The sequence below is a fragment of the Vulpes vulpes genome, chromosome 12 (genome assembly GCF_048418805.1).
Source record: "Vulpes vulpes isolate BD-2025 chromosome 12, VulVul3, whole genome shotgun sequence".
Lineage (NCBI taxonomy): Eukaryota > Metazoa > Chordata > Mammalia > Carnivora > Canidae > Vulpes > Vulpes vulpes.
This window is the reverse complement of record NC_132791.1, coordinates 3499963-3517979: the sequence shown is the minus strand read 5'-3', so window position 1 is coordinate 3517979 and position 18017 is coordinate 3499963. Positions and strand designations below refer to the sequence as shown.

At 49.2% G+C, this 18017-nt stretch overlaps 1 protein-coding gene across 5 annotated transcripts in view; it reads right to left on the bottom strand.

The window, feature by feature from the left end:
* Nucleotides 1-18017, bottom strand: part of ASTN2 (astrotactin 2) — an 854920-nt gene that overhangs the window by 725759 nt on the left and 111144 nt on the right. For all 5 annotated transcript variants that reach the window (XM_072727526.1, XM_072727523.1, XM_072727524.1 and 2 more), the window contains exon 2: nt 6176-6363. In XM_072727526.1, the coding sequence (XP_072583627.1) occupies nt 6176-6363 (188 nt within the window). The remainder of the gene's footprint in view (nt 1-6175; nt 6364-18017) is intronic.

Here is an 18017-nt window from a genome sequence, read left to right as displayed (position 1 = left end):
GTCTAGCTAGAGACCCATTTAGTGAATCCTTGTTGTTGAGGCAAGTCAAGACCAAGCTACAAGGTACGTGTGATTCAGATTTTTTAAAAATTCATAAACGTATTTGTGATTTTAAAAATTCCACTTTCTAAAAAAAATAAATGGGATTCATACGGTATGGCCCACTTACATAAAAATGTACTTATATCTGTATTGGCAAACTTCATTATGTCTTGCAACTGATATAAGCTTGACGATCTTGATTTATAGATGGGGGTCCTAAGACGAAGGGGGGATGTGACCTGCCTAAGGTCATGGAGCACATGAGTGGCAAGGCTGGGACACTTGAGTCCCAGGCCACAGTTTCGTGGGCTAGGTGTGTATCAAGTTTTTTTCCAACTGCTAGATTTTTGTCACCTTCCCTTTTAGAATAATGTCTTTTAGGATAATTTCCCCACCACTCTGCTTTCTACCCAAAAGACTTATGGGACCTGCAGTCTATAACAGCTTAGCTTCTCCAACTTTGGCTGCCCTGGGCATTCTTCAGGAATATTGCTTATAAATAATACAGCAGTGGCATTTATTAGTGAAACTGTCCCCTCCTCCAAAACATACGTTGCATTCCTGTTGTCCAGATCCTCAGAATGTGACCTTATATGGAGACTGGGTCTTTACGGAGGTAATCCAGTTACAATGAGCTCATTACGGTACGCCCCAATCCAATATAACTGGTATCTTCGTAAAAAGTGGAAAATGTAGATGTAGAGACAGACACACGCACAGGGATAACGCCATGTGAGAATCAGAGCTATGCTGTCCTGAGCCAAGGAACTACCAGGAGCTGGGGGGTGGGGGTGGAGGTCTGGAACAGATCTTTCCCCTACTGCCTTCAGAAGGAGCGCGGCCCTGCCCACGCCTCGATCTCAGACATCTAGCCTCCAGAAGTGTGAGACAACACATTTGGTCAGTCACTCAGTTTGTGTACTTTGTTATGGCAGCCCTTGGAAACTAATACACTTAGAAAGAGCAGAGTCCTAACACCTATGAAGACCGGACTACGTGTCAGGCTCTGGCATATGTTCTTTATGTGCATCATCTTACAACAGCCCCTTTAGGCAGGTCCCTCCATCCTCACCCCATTCCAGATAAGGAAATGGAAACAGAGGCAGGAAAGAGGCCCTCGTGACACAGGTAGGAAGTCAGCCATGGAGCCAAAATGTGACCCCAGGGACCCCGATCCAGAGTCGTTGGACATGAGTCACATTCACTGTGCCTGAGTGTTGCCATAAGGAGAACAGGACTAACAATGACATCTGTTGCATTGGGATTATTTAAAGAATTGAATGAGTGAGATATATGCTGACAGTATAACACTAAGTGTCATAGCAGTTCTCATTAAAATTATTAAGATTCTTCACTGTTCTATTTTCTCATACTTTTTCTAGTTGTTGTTTCTCCAAACATGTGATCCCCAAAAGTAAAGACACTGTTTCACGTCTCATCCAGAACCTCTAAAACTCTTGTTCAGAAAACCCATCTTTCATTAACACAACTTAAAATGTGCAATCTCTTTCAGCAATCAGAGCCCAGATAGTTGGCTCATTCTGAGCTCGTGGTTGACTTTTTAAAAGCTTTTTTCCCCCTTTTTTCTTGCAGATAGGACTGTCATCATTAGGTTTAGTAGGCAAGTAAACCATTGCATGATTGAGTGATTAAATCGATGAACCAGGGAAGGCATGGTATGCTGTGAACGAACACTGGAATGGTTGGGGAAATGATCTAAAGTCATTTTTCACAGAAAGCTTTAAAAAGAATTATCCCCATATCACACAAATCCTTTAAACAAAGCTTCTGATTGAAAATGGTAATAATAATTTCTTAGATTTATGTGGCATTTTATAATCCTCAAAGTATTTTTCTATATATTATTATGCCACAGAATCATACATCCTGCAAGTTTGAAGGAGCCACGATACTCTCCTAAATTAACTGTTATTCCTCTCAAAATCCTGATGAATAGGGCTTCTAGCTTTTGCTTGTATACCCTCAGAGACAAGGAACTCACTACCCCCTGACTCAGTCCAGTATCAGATAGCTCAAACACTTGGAAAGGTCTGTCCTGCCACGGACAGGGATGTTGATCCCTCCTCACCGCCCCCTCACTAGGACCCACCAATATAAATCTGCAGCATTTTCTATGGAGCGGTCCTTTGGAAACAAATGTATTCTTGAAGGTCTTCTTTTCCTCCACACCAAACCCAACATTTCATTTCATCCTCTTTCTCAACATTTGTCACCAATGTTTGCCACCACCGTGGTCCATGAGAGCCAACATTCCAATAACAGCTACCACTTTTTGAGCACTTACTGCATACCAGGCACTGCTTCATGCAGAATTATGCCCAAGACCAAAGACTCTCAATCTGGACAGACTAGAATCACAATCCCAGCTTCTGAACTCATTGGTGGCATAAACTTGAGCAAGTTGCAAAACCTCATTAATTCCCAGGTTCCTCGTGTGTAAATGAAAGGAATAGCAGCATCTATCTTTTAGAGTATTAGAACAATTTAATGGAATGATGCATACGCTACATCTAGACTACACCAGGCATACAGTAAGTCCTCGACGATGGTGGCTATTACCCTCATTGTGCAGGACACAGGCACGTGTAAGCTCATTCAGTACCTAAAAAAAAAACGTCTCAGAATTGGGGAATATTATTCCAGTTTCACAGATGATGATTTTGATCTGACCAAGGTCATAAAGCTAGCAACAACACCGTTCAACCTTGGAGTTGACTTCCAAGTCATAACCCCCGCCTCATCTACCCATAGATTCCACATAAGGAGGGAGTCTGTGCATGCATTTGCTCCTTTGACCTTCTAATTTAAGCCAAAAGCTGATTCAGAGGGAAGAGTAATGGTAGTCTATATTTGCACTGTAAGGGTGAAGGTTCTGGAATCAGCCCATATAGAGTGAAATACTGGGTTTACCATTTAATTTTGGTGTGACCACATCACACCAATAGCTACCGATTGTATTAATATCTCAGGCTCAGGAATTAACAAGCCCAAAGAGCAAGCCAGTTCTACTCCAGGAGGCCTGGACTGAAGCAGGTTCCAATGACTGAGCTGGAGCTGGTTGCCCTGCATGGGTGAGCAGGAGGTTTGTCCTGCGAAAAGGGAATGCAGAACACTGACCCTGCCTGGTATTTCTTAGACATTTGACTAGATTATTTGGGTCTTCTCACAAACTATTTCAGATCTTCACCAAAGATGCAAACAATGCAAAACCTGATAGACCAGGATCCATCTTGTCATGAGCCATTAGTTTAGAATCTTAGGAAAAGCCTGGTCCCAGAACTGCCTTCTTGTTAGCTTTAGGCAAGTCAATTGTACTCAACGAGTCTCAAGCTTCTCATCTGTGAAATGGGGAAACAGATCCCAGCCACCGTGAGCGCTATTTTGAATGGCTGCTTAGGGGAGAAGAAACACACTTTTTTTTTTTTTTTTGTCCCTGCTGAATTATCTGTGGCCAGATCGGCAAGGACAGAACCTTACCTAAGCCAGAGAGAGGCATATCCTCCAGGCCAGGCCGTGCTGACTGCCTGGGGGAATCCTAGACAATTGTAGTCTATATTTGGACTCCTGTTGATCCATTTATGAAATGAAAGGGTATAATAAACCAGCACATCATAAAGGTTTCAACTAAAGTGCCCGTAAGAAGAGCTGATGGTCTGGTATGCCGAGCTCCTCTGACGCAAGTCCTTGGTGTACCTACACAACAAGTAGTAGTGACACCCTCATTTGTAGACGACAAACACCAGGCACAGGGAAATTTAAAACTTTGTCCAAGATCTTCTAGAGTGCCAAGTGGAAAATAGGACTTTACATCCAGGCAGGCACCCAGGCTCTAACCTCCACGTCGCCTTACTTCTGGATAAGGGGCAGGTGTGTTCCACCTCAGAGAAGCCAGGATGCCATCAATGAATGCCTTAGGGTTCACAGTTTTCCAGACATGACTCTGCCTCCAGAGGCTTAAGGTGAGGACAAGAAAGATCCAGATTTTGGAGCCCTGAAGGCGGAAAAGAACCATAGGGACCACAAGGTGGTAGCCTTGGGCCACTTTAGTGTGTGGGCAGAGAAGATCTGGATTGTCCCAACCATCACAGGGCCTCCTCTGCCAGCCACTACTCTGCCAGCGGATCTGGACTTACGGGGAATTTCAGATTCACGTGGGTCTTAGTTCTTCCCTCTAAGCGGAACTCACTGAGCAGAATAAAAAAGGTGAAGAACCCCTACGGTCCTCGGGGAGAGAGTGTGATTTAGTGGAACTAACACCGAACCTGGAAGCAGAGGAAGCCCATTCGGGGCTCATTTATAATTGACGTTATACCATCTAGGTTACGGAGTTACGGGAAGGTTGTATAGAAGTAAACGTGGTGCCCGACACAGACAATGCTTAGTAAATATTAATCAAAACGGAGTCTCACTCTCAGACATTGAAAAAAGTCACACCTCTCGAGCCTTCTTCGCATCAGATGGTGTCCCACGTCCCATGAGGGCTTTAGCAAGTACCCTGAGATAGTACTTACACACTTGCGCCCCAAAGTTAGCATGCAGGCACTCACTTTGCCTGGCATGTGGCTGCATCATTTGCAAAATATATATATGGGAAAAGTCTATCACACTCATTCCATGAATAACACAAAGGCCTTGATTTGTTCTTCCACGTGATGAGCATGCGTTAGGTCCAAAATTAACATTGCTGTCTGGCTGGGGTATGTGTGTGTTTTTCCAAAAAGAGAAAACTTCCAAGCTCTTACTCAGCCCTAATCAGAATGTCTAATGCACTGTTAGAGGAACCAGAAGAACCGAGACCGAAAGCAAAACGCCGCCCCACTGTAGACGCTCAATAAATACTATTGAGAAGGAGTGGGCGGTAGCGCTACTGCGCTGAGTGGCCTCATGCCAGTTTCTTCACCTCTCTGAGCCGCACCTTTCTCACACATGGATTGGGAATAACATCCCCTACCCTCGTGCATCTGGCGGAGCTGTGCTAAAAGAGAAAATAATGACTTGAAGAGTGAAAGGCACTAGGGAGATGTCACTCGTAGCTATTATCAGATCTCTTCTTGAGCCAATTAGACCCTGTACATTCTGCATAATGAATTTGTTTTTTCCTATCTACCATGCAGAGCCATTAACTCCAGCTTTTTAAAGAAATCATTAATATGAGCCTACATACATTTTAGACCACCATTCAAGCAATTTAAGCCCTAGCAGCCTTCTCTGAAGAGACAGCAGACTCCAAGAGGCCGGCCGAGACGGAAGGCCACTCCCTCTTCTCCCTGCCCATAACTTCATCTCTAACGTGGAGGCGACATGCCTGACTTCATGCTTTCATGGCAAAAAGGCAACGAGATAATGTCCACGAATGTGCCCAGCACAGTGCTTGACACAGGTCTAGATGGTCAATAAATTCCTACACCGAGGGAAAGCGTGTCGAGGACATAGTTCAGGCTTTGTAGGCAGACACACCTGGGGGTTCCGACAACCAAGAGCAGCTCCACCTCTTGCTAGCTCTGTGACCTTGGGTAAGTGTCTTTGTCCCTCTGACTCAGTATTCACAACTATAACACGAGGGCAATGGAGGGGCTTCCCCATGTGATTGCAGCCAGGCCTAGGCCAGCCCCAAGGGCCACCACATACTGTCTACACTGCAGGGGGTCTAGGGAGGGTCAAAGTATCTAGCACATCAAGGGCACCTAGGAAAGGGCAGCACCTGTTCCGGGTTTGCCCTGGTTTTGTTTGTTCAGTCATTCCTGGAAAGGCCAGTTGTATTTTGGAGCACGGCTCCCAGCCCCCGGCGGAACAGGCCAAGCACGTGATGGATGTTAAACAGCTATTCCCAGATATGTCAGCCAAAAGGCCAAGGAGCTGGAGACCCTTCCTTCTCTTCTCTGAAGTACAATTAGTTTGTCACAGCTGACAGATGATGGATGGGTACGCATCAGTCCAAGTGACACCACAGAACCCACCTGACCTTCTGTTCATCGTTCTACCCTCTTGCACTCAGCCCATTCTCTTCCTCCATCTGCCAGCAACCCCCGCCCCCTCCCTAGTCTGCCCATCTCCACCCTCACCTCCCCCCACCCCCCCACCCTGGCACCTCACGCCACTCCCACTCACTCACCATCACGGAAATGTGGAGAATGTGCAACTGCTCTTCTACAATCTCTGAGGGCTCCTGGAGCGTGGGCGCGGTGGCCCGGGCCAGCTGGCCGGCACTGCTCATGGAGACGTGGAAATACAAGGTCCCGTTCTCCAGCCACTGCTGCCTCCAGTGGACCAGGGAGATGTCCGCCGCTGTGCCAGACATCTCTGCAAGACAAGACCGAAGGCACTGGGTGAGCGGCACGCCTGGCCTCGGGATCCCGGGGAGGGGCGGAGGCGCACAGGTGCAGGAGATGAGAAGGCCCCACTCTGTCCCCGGGACACCTTGGCCTCAGCGGCATCTGTGAGCCGGAGACCACGGCTCCCACTTACAGGCGGGTCAGCGGTGACCAGGAATGTCCCCAAGCAACAGACTGGCAGAGGCAGACTCTGAACCCAGGTCTGTCTGGGGCCCTTCTGCACAGCGCCACACGCGATAAGGGAATTCATTCCTCTAAATCAAACTAAGCACGGGATGCGAGCGCTGACATTGCCCCAGGAGGGCACGGAGCTCCAAGAAGGTGAAGGGAGGACATCTCCATCTCCCGGAAGAGCAGGGGTTCCGAGTGTGAATTCTTTGCAGGCTGGGCTGGAAGTGCTCACAGCAGACCTGCAGAACCTCAGAGCTGGAAAGGCCCAGAGAACAGCCGGCCCAGCCTAGGTGCCTCAGGATTATCATCCTTCATAGGAAAGGACATTGGCAAGTGGGTTGTTCTGAGCCTGCTTCTCCTACGTCAGTCCCAGCAGCTCCATTTTTTTGCTAGTGTATCTATTGCATGAGCAGCAAGAGAGCGTGGGCACCAAAGTTTCCATGGCTTGAAAAGACTCTGAAAACCACCTGCCCATCCCCAGTGTTCTCATGTGACCAAGGGGACATTAGGACCTGCTAGCAGGTTACATGCTTGTCCTAAAAGGACAAGGCCTACCCAGGTATCTTACAAAGAAAGAAAGGGGAAGGGTAATAGAGTTCCTGGGGAGTTATTAAGGCTTCATTCAAGCAAGAGGTACCACAGAGACAGAGGCGCTCCATCATAGATCAGTAGTCGCAATGACGTCTGAGGCTTGGCACTCTGGACCCTCCTCCCAGGACACGGAGCTGACCTAGAGGTGGCATTCCCACAACCATCACAGACCTCGTACACGCGTGTGTGTACACACACACACCTGAGGACGACTGACAGGGAAGCTGAGTTAGAACTTCTTATCCACTCGGCTCTCCCCGTGCCCCACTGCAGCCCTCATCGTGTCTGGCGACACTGAAGGAAGAAGAGTCACCTTGAAGGGATGAGGCTGCTTACCAAATTCTACTGAATTATTCTTGTGTCATGCACTCCCCATAGACTAACTCCTTGAGGTTCATAATCAACAGTCCTCAGGGAAGAGCATCTGGCACTTAATAAGTGCTATAAAAACTTAGCTATTAATATTTATTATTATTATTAACAGGGACAGGATCTAATTGATCCTTCAGCTGCCACGGAAAAAATCCTTGAGACACCCTTGACTGCTTGCTTTCTCTCGCACCCCAGTCCACTAGGAGGCCTTTCAAGCCACCCCACATGTGTCCCCCCCGCCCCTGGCTCCTCTCCTGCAACCACCTGGGCCAAGTCACCACCCTCTCTTGCCTGACTTACTGCACACTGGGCTTCCTCACTGGACTCTTCTCTTGCCACCTTGTCCTCCTGGCTATTCACACCCAGAAGCCAGAGGAATCCTGCCACAACCTATTAGCTCCCATCACTCCTCTGCTCGAAACCCTCAACAGCCTCTACCTCACTCCAAGGAAAGGACAATGTGGCCAGGATGTGGTAAGTTATGAGTCCAAGTGAAAACCCGCCTGGGCTTCCCTTGCTGTGCCAAGGGTTGAGTGGCGATGAAGATGATCACGACACATCATCAGCTCTAAGGACATGGGCCCCAAAGGACCCCCGAGCTCACTGTGGGGTACCAGGGGAGGAGACTGGCTGGGTGCCTAGCATGCAAAGCAGGCCTCTCCCCAGCACCGTCTCTCCCCCCACTGCCCCACCTCCTGGCCTCAGCACCCGGGGCACTGGCAGCAGCTTCTCTGGCCGCCAGCCAGCTGGGCCAAGCCAAGGTGAAGACATTATGGTAAATGGCCTTGCCTGGGACCTCACTCAGGTTTCCCTCAATGCATCAAAGCCCAGAACCAGAGGCCCAGGGAGCCCTGGGCTACAAGCTGCCTCTGCAAATAGCTGTCTCTCATTCAGCAGCTGGAGAAAAATGACTCACGTGTCAATGGTCAAGCAGGCACTTGCCATGCCACATCTGGCTGACACAGCCTGGGGTAGCGGAGGCGGAGTAAGTAAAGGAAGGCTTGCTGAAATCCATGCTTTTCCCTCCTGAAGCCTTCCCACAGCCCGTCTCAAAACCCCACCAGTGAAGAATCCCGTCCTCCCCACGCTCAGATTAGGAAACAGAGGGTCACGAAGGGTTAGTCCCTCGCTTAAGGCCACCGGTGAATTTATACCCAGCTGGACCCAGTGGATTTACAGGCCACACAATTTCTACCATGCCGGTGGCTTTTACAACATCTCCTTTTCCTTGACTAAATTAGCCCATGAACCAAAACTAGATTGAGCTCTTTGTTTGCTACAGCGATGAGTGCACAGTCAGCAGACAGTAAACGTTAAATGATAATAACAGTGTGTGAAACACAGTAAATATTGAATCACAGAGATCAGCTCTGGACTCACTCTATTACAAAGGAAGGAAACTGTTGCTGAGACGGAGAGGAAGGCCACGGAGCCTCAAAGAGAAAACCGCCCTGGCGGAAGCATTCATTCATCCCTATGCGTGTGTTTGTTCACTCGTCCAACACAGGACTGAGGACCTACTCAATTGTGGCCCCCATAGTAGCTCAGAATGGGGAGGGAAATGAGGCACAGTCCTGCCTTTAGGAAGCTCAGCCCTTCTGTGGCACTCCCCAGCTGGCACCCCACTGCCCACACATGCATATACTGCCCATGCCCTCGTACTCTGGCCTCAGACCCCGCCCATGACCCTGGGTCTCCAGCTACCACCATCCCCTCCTCATGCACCCCAGTCCTGCAGGGCTTATGACCACTCCTCAAACAGCCCGGGCATAAGGACTCTATCCTATCTGTCTAGAACTCTCCTCCGAGACCCTGCAAGCCACCTTCCTCTCAGTGGTGGCCTCCTTGTCCAAGTGACACCTGCTCAGAGAGCCTTTGCCAGGTGTAGCTGAAGCTCTCCTCTCTCCACACATCTATGCTCTATGGGACCCCCTGCACAAAAAGTTTTTATAGTGCTGAGGACTATTAGAAAGTGTCTGCATTTCCTTAAGCATGTATTTAAGGCCTGTCTCTCCAGCAGAGCAGAGACCTTGCTTATTTCCTGCCCTATTTCAAGGACCTCTAAAAGTGCTTGGCACATAATAAGTGCTCAGTGAAAAAAAAACAATGACTGAATTGCCAATGATGAATACACACACACACACACACACACACACACACAATAAGATTATGGATGCAGTGTTAAGCTTCATTGCAAAATTAAAGAAAAAATAAGCAAAGGTCCATTGGGAATTTGAAGGTGTGACAGGACCCTCCTGGCTGAGGGACAAAGAGCTACTCTAAAAACACGGCAGCACGAGCATCGCGTTGAATGAGCGTATCACTGGCCTCCAGAGGAGAGGAGGAGGCCGGGAGTCGGCCTGGGTGGCTGGATATCTCAGGGCGCCGAAGCCGCACGTGCGAGCAGGAGTGTGGCGGAGTGTCAGTTGGAAATGTACTTCAGACGCAAGGTTAAGGGCTTTGAATCCCTGGCGACAGAGTATATTCTCTTCAGCAGGCAGTCGGGAAACAGCGAAGCACACTTGATCAGAGAGCCAGTCCTGTGTCCATTAAAAACAGGCCAAAGAAATACTAGCATAACCAAGGCCAGCTCTTGAAATTCCCTGCTGATTGATTTTCCAATTGCATTTTCCCCTTCCTCTTCCCCTAGTCCTTCCATATAAACATTTCATTGAAGTCTTCAAGTCACATTACAATCAAACTTAAAGCAAAAGGGGGACTAAACGCATTTGGTCGGGAACCAAGACGATTCCCATAAAGGCAGATTATGCTGACATGATGAATATAAAATGAAACAGCAGATATTAAAGTGGGAGAATTGGTGCACCATGCCTTCCGGCGGTAGGCCGACGCCGGTGCCTGCCTCCCTCCCACCTCCGACAGCTTGGTTTCATATTGGAATCATAAAGAAACACAGGGATTGCCTTTTCACCTTTCTCTGTTCTCCCCCCATGGGCTGCAACTCGTGAAATATTCAACAGGGCTCAAATCCCCTCAACCGCCCCGCTAAAGCCAAGCGAGAGGATCAGCCTTCATCAGTGATTCTGGGTAGACCGGCATCCTGCCTCAGCAGCCACAGATGCCTTTCAGCCTCCTGGAAAAGAAATAAAAATTCCCGAAGGCGTGTTGTGCTTTTAATTGGCTTGTTCTTCCTAATCTATGGCACTCATTGTATTTTTATTTAATTCCTGAAGGTCATTATGAAAATAAGCAGCTCTTCTGATCACCAGCCATCTTGGTAACATCTCCCAAGTGGCTAACTAACCCGCCTTCTGATTCCACAGCTCCAGCTGACCCTCCAGCAGATTATTCGCAGAAGGCCAGAGAGCACTTCTGATGAGTGTGCAAATGGTCTTTGCTTCACTGGAGAGGGGGGGGCAGGTAGACATTTCATGAGATGAACTCACTGCCTAGGTACAAAGAATTGAGAAAGGTGGAGATGGTGACTTCAACCGCCCTTGCCACCAGCTATCCCAGCATTCACAAGGAGGAGCGGTCATCGCTACGAGGCAAGTCCTACTGAGTGACTTTGGGAAGCAGATCTCACACACACGCCCTCCCTTTCATCTCCACAGTGGTTGCCTTAATGCCAACCTTCATCACCCCGCTTGTGGATTATCTCAAATGGCCTTGGGCCAGCCAGGATCTCATCACAGAAGAGAAGACCCACTCGGCAAGGTCACTGAGAAGTATTTAATGACGGGACCGCTGACAAAGACTTTGGAAATAAATACATTAGTCAGGGTTCTGCAGAGAAACAGAACCAACAGGACATATATCGGTATATAGAAAAAAAGATTTATTTTGAAGGGTCAGGTATAGGATTATGGAAAGCTAAGAAGTCCCCAAATCTGCCATCGTCAAGCTGGAGGCCGAGGAAAGCCAGTGATGGAGTCCAGTTCAACCGTGAAGTCCTGAGCATGAAGGGAGCCCATGGTATAAATCCCACTCTGAGTCCAAAGGCCCAAGAACCCGGCGTGCCAGTGCTTAAAAGCAGGAGAAGATGGATGTCCCAGCTCTAGCAGAAAGCAAATTTGCCTTTCCCCTACCTTCTGGTTCTATTCAGGCCCTCAAAGGGTTGAGTGATGCCCACCTGCATGGATAAAGGCCTTTCTCCTTCACTTTGTCTATTGATTCAAATGCTAGTCTCTTCCAGAAACACCTTCACAGACACATTCAGAAATATTATTTTACCAGCTCTCCCGACATCCCTTAAGCCAAGTCAAGTTGACATGTGAAATTCATCATCACAGGCAGGATTAAGGCAAACCGGTGATGAAGCACCTCAAGGCTGGCAATAACAAGAAGCTGTCACCAGCCCCTAAGCCTGAAAGGGGTGAGGGGAGGGCGGTGTCTAAAACCATGGAAGAGCCACCGCTGTAGGACAGGACTGCCAGACAGGAGCTGTGGCCTTCAGTAGAATAACCCCGCTACTGACAAGGAATGGCCCATCATGGAGGTCGTGGGGTAACAAATGATCCAACTTCACTCTCCTCCTACCTGCTAATCTCTTACAGGTGCCTTACATGGACCAACTCCAACCAAACACCCAAGGGTGGAGCAAATCACACAGGTCAGCCTTCCAGGGCCCTCAGCAGGGACGGAAGGGTGAAGAGTGGATCTCAAGGGGCCAATGGAGACCATCTGGAAGGCCCCAATATGCTTACCTCCAGGCTTCCTTCCAACCCTCATGCAAATGGCTACCAGGATTAATTTTCTAACCTGTAAATCTGACCACATCATTCCTTACTTGAAACCTTTCGATGGCGGACGCCCTTCATGGAGCCTGCTTCTCCCTCTGCCTGTGTCTCTGTCTCTCGTGAATTAAATAAATAAAATCTTAAAAAAAAAAAAAAAAAAAAAACTTTCGATGGTTCCTGATTCCCCTCAGGATAAAACCTAATTTCATCAGCCTGGCACCTGCATTTCTCCCCTGTACTTCTCTCCACTCCTTTCCCTGCACTGACACATTAAATCTGATCAAATATTTATGCAATCTCCACATCTACTACGCTCTTTCCTAACTCGATGTCTTTGAAGATGCGTTTTTGTTTTTTTTTTCAAGGCCAAGAGAAATCAGTTTAATTCTATAACACATCATTTAGTTGCCTCGACTGAAAATGCTTCTTCAGAGTCCGGGACAGCCTTTACTACTCAACCTCATCCTCTGCTCTGGAAGGTTTCCATGACCCCTATATGAGCTAGACACGCCTTTCTGCTTCCATAAAGAGGGAATCTTGCATTCTACATAATATCACAGACCCTGAGAGACCAACTGCTTGAATCTGAATCCCAGCATCCCTGTGCTCAAGCTATGTATCTTTGGACAAACTCATTGTTTGTGCCTCAGTTTCCTCATCTGTCAAACGAGGGTAAGAATAGTGCTACCTCATAGTGTTAATTTTGAGAATTAAATGAGATAACCTAAAGTTGTTTTAGCATCAATCTTGGCCCTTGGTAAGCATTCCAGCTACCTGTGTTACAATATGATTTCATACACACTATTATAACAACCTATTTTACCACCGTCTTGGTCTTTGGTATTTATCTATGCAGTATTTGGTATTTACCTATGTTAAGATGATATGTTTGTACAGCTGACCTCTCTCACTGGACTCTAGTGCAGGGACACATCAGAGCCTTTTGTATACCCGAGTGCCTGAGACAGTGGCCAAATGCAGGGCAGAGGGCTCTGTAAATGTTTGTTGAGTTGAACTGAGCTGTCCCCATATCTGAATTCACAAGGGTACTCCAAGGGACAGAGAGAAGAAATGCCAACTCAGGAGAGCCACCATGGCTTCATTCCCATATAACAATAGTACAAAAATTTATTTAACATCTGGCTCAAGTTGAGGCCCCCTGGAGAATGCAAATGAAGAGAAAGACGTTAAACGTTCTAGGAATTTGCATTTGTCATGGAGACACACAAGAAGTTTATAGAGAGAATAGAGTGTATATTCCCCCGGAAAGAAACAGACCGGAAACAAACACAGGGGATCAATAAAAGTGCTAATTGGTGAGATCACAGGTGACCTTCATCATGACCTGATTCCTGCTCCTCCACATCTTCTCCATTGAACATACATCACCTCTGCATCTGCTAGATGCAGATACATGCTCGCTTTAAGATTCACTTAGTCAACCAACCTTTTCTGAGATCTGGCAGTGAGGGACTCTATCCTCCGGAGCTTGGGCCAAGGAATTGGAGAAAAAGTGTGCTATAAATAACTATAAATCAAAGTAGAGAGCTTAAAAGAGAGGAGAGGACTTCTGGCTGGATCTAGAAAGCTGCTTTGTGGAGGAGCCTTAAAGCATGGGCAAGATCTCAACAAGTGGCCGTGTGTCAGAGGGCACCATAGATGGAGGCAGGGCACAAACACAAGGCGGCAGGATTGCAGATGTGCCAAGGGGTGCAGTGGGGGCAAGCCATAGCAAAGGCAGGGGCTCTTCATTACAGAGGAAGCAGAGACGGAAGGCTACAGCAAGTCTGCAGAGAGGGAAGTAAAGCGCGGGCTTCCATGCCTTACCCATGGGCTGCCTCCCAGCGGAGCAAAGAAATATTAGGTCCCGCAGGGGAAATTTCATGCAATCAGACCGAGCCCTAGTTTAGAGGCTAGTGAAGCCTTCCAAATACCATAAATTAAAGCCTCTATGATTTTCTTCCTTTATTGGTAAAGCGTGTATGCGGTGGGAAGGGTTACCAGCTGTCCCACGTAGAATCAAGAGAAAATAAAGCCATGCCTAGCAATGTGCTTGGACATCTGCAAAGTCCCACACTTAGTCCTAAAAGCAAATGCAATTACCATCCCTATCATTCAACAAGAACATAGGTTCCCTGGGGGCGTGCCCAGCTGGCTCAGTGGGTAGAGTGTGCGACTCTTGATCTAGGGGTTGTGGGTCTGAGCCCCACGTTGGGTGAAGAGATTACTCAAAATAAAAATCTTTAAAAAAAATAGAAGTTAGCTCCCAATAAATATTTATTGACTCTCTAAAACGTGCCAGGGCACAGCACTAGATACCGTGCATAGACTAGGTAAAAAGATCAGTTTGATTGCTGCCCTCACAGACCTTCCATTGCGGGATGGATGTCCCTCCACCGCCACTAAGCTGCAGCAACACGGCATCTTCCCCTCCTTCTGTTTCTTCATCCATTTGCCCATTAATCATTCATTCAATCCTAGTGCAAGATCGCATCTGCTGGGAATTGCTATCCGGAGTGCTTAGCATACAGTAGGTACCCAATAAATATCGGTTGAACGGATGTGTCACTCAATGCACATTTTATGAGTTCCCTGCCCTCAAGAAAATCACAGTCGAGGAGAGCAGAAGAGGAAAATCAATGAAGGTGACAATCCCGCGGTTCTGGCCACGAGAGGGAGCATGCGCAGGGTGTCACGGGAGCACACGTGAGGAGGGCGTTAATGCTCCTCATTTATCAGGGTCTGGACAAGGTAAGCAGGCCGAGTCTATAATCTGGACATTTTATAAGTCTACAAGATCCTGATGTCGGACCAGGTTACATGTCCGTAGATGCATCACTGTGGTGTGCAGCCTGGGAGGTTGGTGGAGGTGACAGCGCGGGCAGGGACATAGCCAGGCCGTGGCAGGTGGAGGGGAACGCTGCAGGAGGACCTCAGACCCTCTCTTTCCTCGACCCCCATCCATCCACCCTGTCCCATCTCCTTGAGGAACTGTGTCTTTTACAAAACAAACAAACAAACAAACAAACAAAAAAACCCTGTTTTCCCTAGCCACCCAGTGGAGATAAATAATACAGTTCTATCCGGCTAAATAAGGGAGGGGAAGAGAATTAAGAGTTATTGGCAAGGAAGAAAAGCACATCGCTTCAGATTCTATTTGAAAACAGAGAGTTGATGGAACTGAATCCTATTACTCCTGGTTATTCTCTTCTGAACCATTTACTTCCCTCCTTGCTGCATTTTTTCCACCAGGTCTTTGTCATTTAGCTTCGGCCCATGCCCTTGGTTTCTCCATGTGTTCACTGTTTCTCGCTTCCTTTTCTTTTCTTAATGCACCTGATCGATCGATGACTTTTTCTCCCCCACCCCCAGTCCGCAAGGCTGCAAACTGATGGGGAGAATGAGCCCAAGGAACCAGGACGGGGACTGATGTCTGCCCACACCTGCTTGCACGCAGGCCCTGGGCCAGGCGCGGGGAGCCCACGTGCGCCAGGGAGCAAGGAGGGCGCGGTGGGCCGGAGCCGAGGCCCGCGGGCGTCTGCACTCTCCGCCGTCTTCCATCTAGTAAGCGGCAGCGCAGGGAGGGCCTCCAGCTCTGCTCCCGACTCAGAGCCCAGTGGGCTCTCCGCTGCCCCAACCAGGCGCAGAAAAGGAGTTTGCATGTTTGAATAAAAGGTGGAGGGACCCAGTGCACGCTGGGGGTATGACATGAGGATCAGGACAGCACCCCCCCTAGCTGCCAGATCTCAGACCCTACATTTCAGCATTAGGAAGTCCTTTGCTGGGGTTCAGGGTCGCTGTGGAGCCCTCTGCTTTTAAAATGCAAATATTGGGCAGCCTGGGTGGCTCAGCAGTTTAGCGCTGCCTTCAGCCCAGGGTGTGATCCTGTAGACCCAGGATGGAGGCCCAGGTCGGGCTCCCTGCATGGAGCCTGCTTCTCCCTCCGCCTGTGTCTCTGCCTCTCTCTCTGTGTCTCTCATGAATAAATAAATAAATAAAATATTTTAAAAAATAAAAAATAAAATGCAAATCTCTCCCAGAGACAGAGGTGAAGCTTTGTGTCTGGGGGTGAATTAAGCTTGTAAGATCACTTTGCTCCCTCCGGCTGAGCAACCCATCCAAGTTAGGTTCACCCCTCTGAGTTTCGCTTGCCTCATCGGGAGAATGGGAATCCTAAAAGCAATCTCTGACGAATGTCCTGAGAATTCAGGGTGACTCGCGTTGGAAGGAGCCAGCATGGCCTTTGGCGCCTACATATTCACTGACAGCTGACTGCCCACCCCCTGTCACCCTTTGCCCGTCCCACCACTGTCGAGACAAGAATCGGATTGTCGGACGGACGCCGTGGGGGATGGCACAGTACCAGACACAGAGGAAAAGGAGGCAGAGGTCACAGATCCAACTTCCTGCTTCACTTGGAAACAGTCTCCAGGACCCTTCTGTCTGGTTCCCTGCAGCCACCCCTTCCTTTTTAAGTCATCTCTAGTGGCTAAAGCCTGGAATCACAGAAAACCTCACAGATGAAGGAGTGTAAAGGGATGGAGAGGAATGAGCTGATGCACCATTTTACTGGCTAGAAAAGGTGGACCAGAGAGGGGTAGGAGCTTGCCCTGAGTCACACAGCCTCATAATCTAACAATCTGCAAGATAAATAAATAAATAAATAAATAAATAAATAAATAAATAAATATCTTCAAGGATCACAGGGGGTTAGAGACAAAGATTGGGGTGGGGGTGGAGCCTCCCGGACTCCTAAAAGTGGTTTACGGAATTGCCTCGTGCCTCCAGCACACCTTCAGCCCTACTCACGGTTTCCACTCAGCTCCTGATCTCAGGGAGTCTCTCTGCCCACGCCCACCTCTCTCCCTCTCTGTCTCTCAAATAAATAAATCTTTAAAAAAATTTTTTTAATTCAAGGCCCAAGAGGGTGAGACTTCCTACTCCATCGTCACAGATGGGACACTGAGGCCCAGTGGGTGCAAAAGGTCAGAGAGATTGAGGCCCAGAAGCGGGAGGAACCGGGTGAAGGTCTCTTAGCCTAAGAACACACAGGTCCCCCGTGCCCGGCTCGCCCCCTCCCTCGGCGGCGCCCCTGCACGTCCAGTGGCCGTGGACTCACTCAGGAGTGGTGGGCGGGCAACACGGGGCCGGGGCTCACTGCTGCGACCCCTCCTGGCCCCCAGGCCGCCGAGGCCGCGCCGCTGCCAGCACACCGAGCGGTCGGCGGTGGTCCTCAACGTGTCCCCGCCACCCTGCCACCAAGGGGCGTCTCCGCCTCCTCCCCTCCCCCTCTGGCCCCTACGTGGCCTGTGTGGCCTCCCTACCTGGCTGGGCACCTCCCTGGGCCACCAGCGGCCACGAGGGCGGCCGGACGACATCGGCCCCAGGGACAGCTGCTCGGCCGGCCCGGCCCCAACTACCAGCCCCAGTCATCATGAGCTTCAAAAAAAAAAGAAAGAAGGAAAATGCTTGAAGTCACTAAGTTCCGCGTGTTGTTGTTGTTGGACACACTCAGCGTCCTGCCCCGTGAAGACGACAGGGGGGAGCCGGGCTTCTCCCTCCCCCTGCCCCCGCCTGCCCTGCTCCCCACACCTCCCAGCTTCCCAGGGGGGACGGCCACTGCCCCGGTGGCCCACCCTCACCCACCCCACCACCTGGCCCAGCGCCTCCTACCTGGGGCCCCCAGGCCCTGATGCGCGAGCACGAGTGGGGACTGACGGCCCGTGGGTAGGCCCCATGCCCGCCCGCTCTCAGCGCTCCGTAGTGGGCACCCCACGCTGCCCCGGCC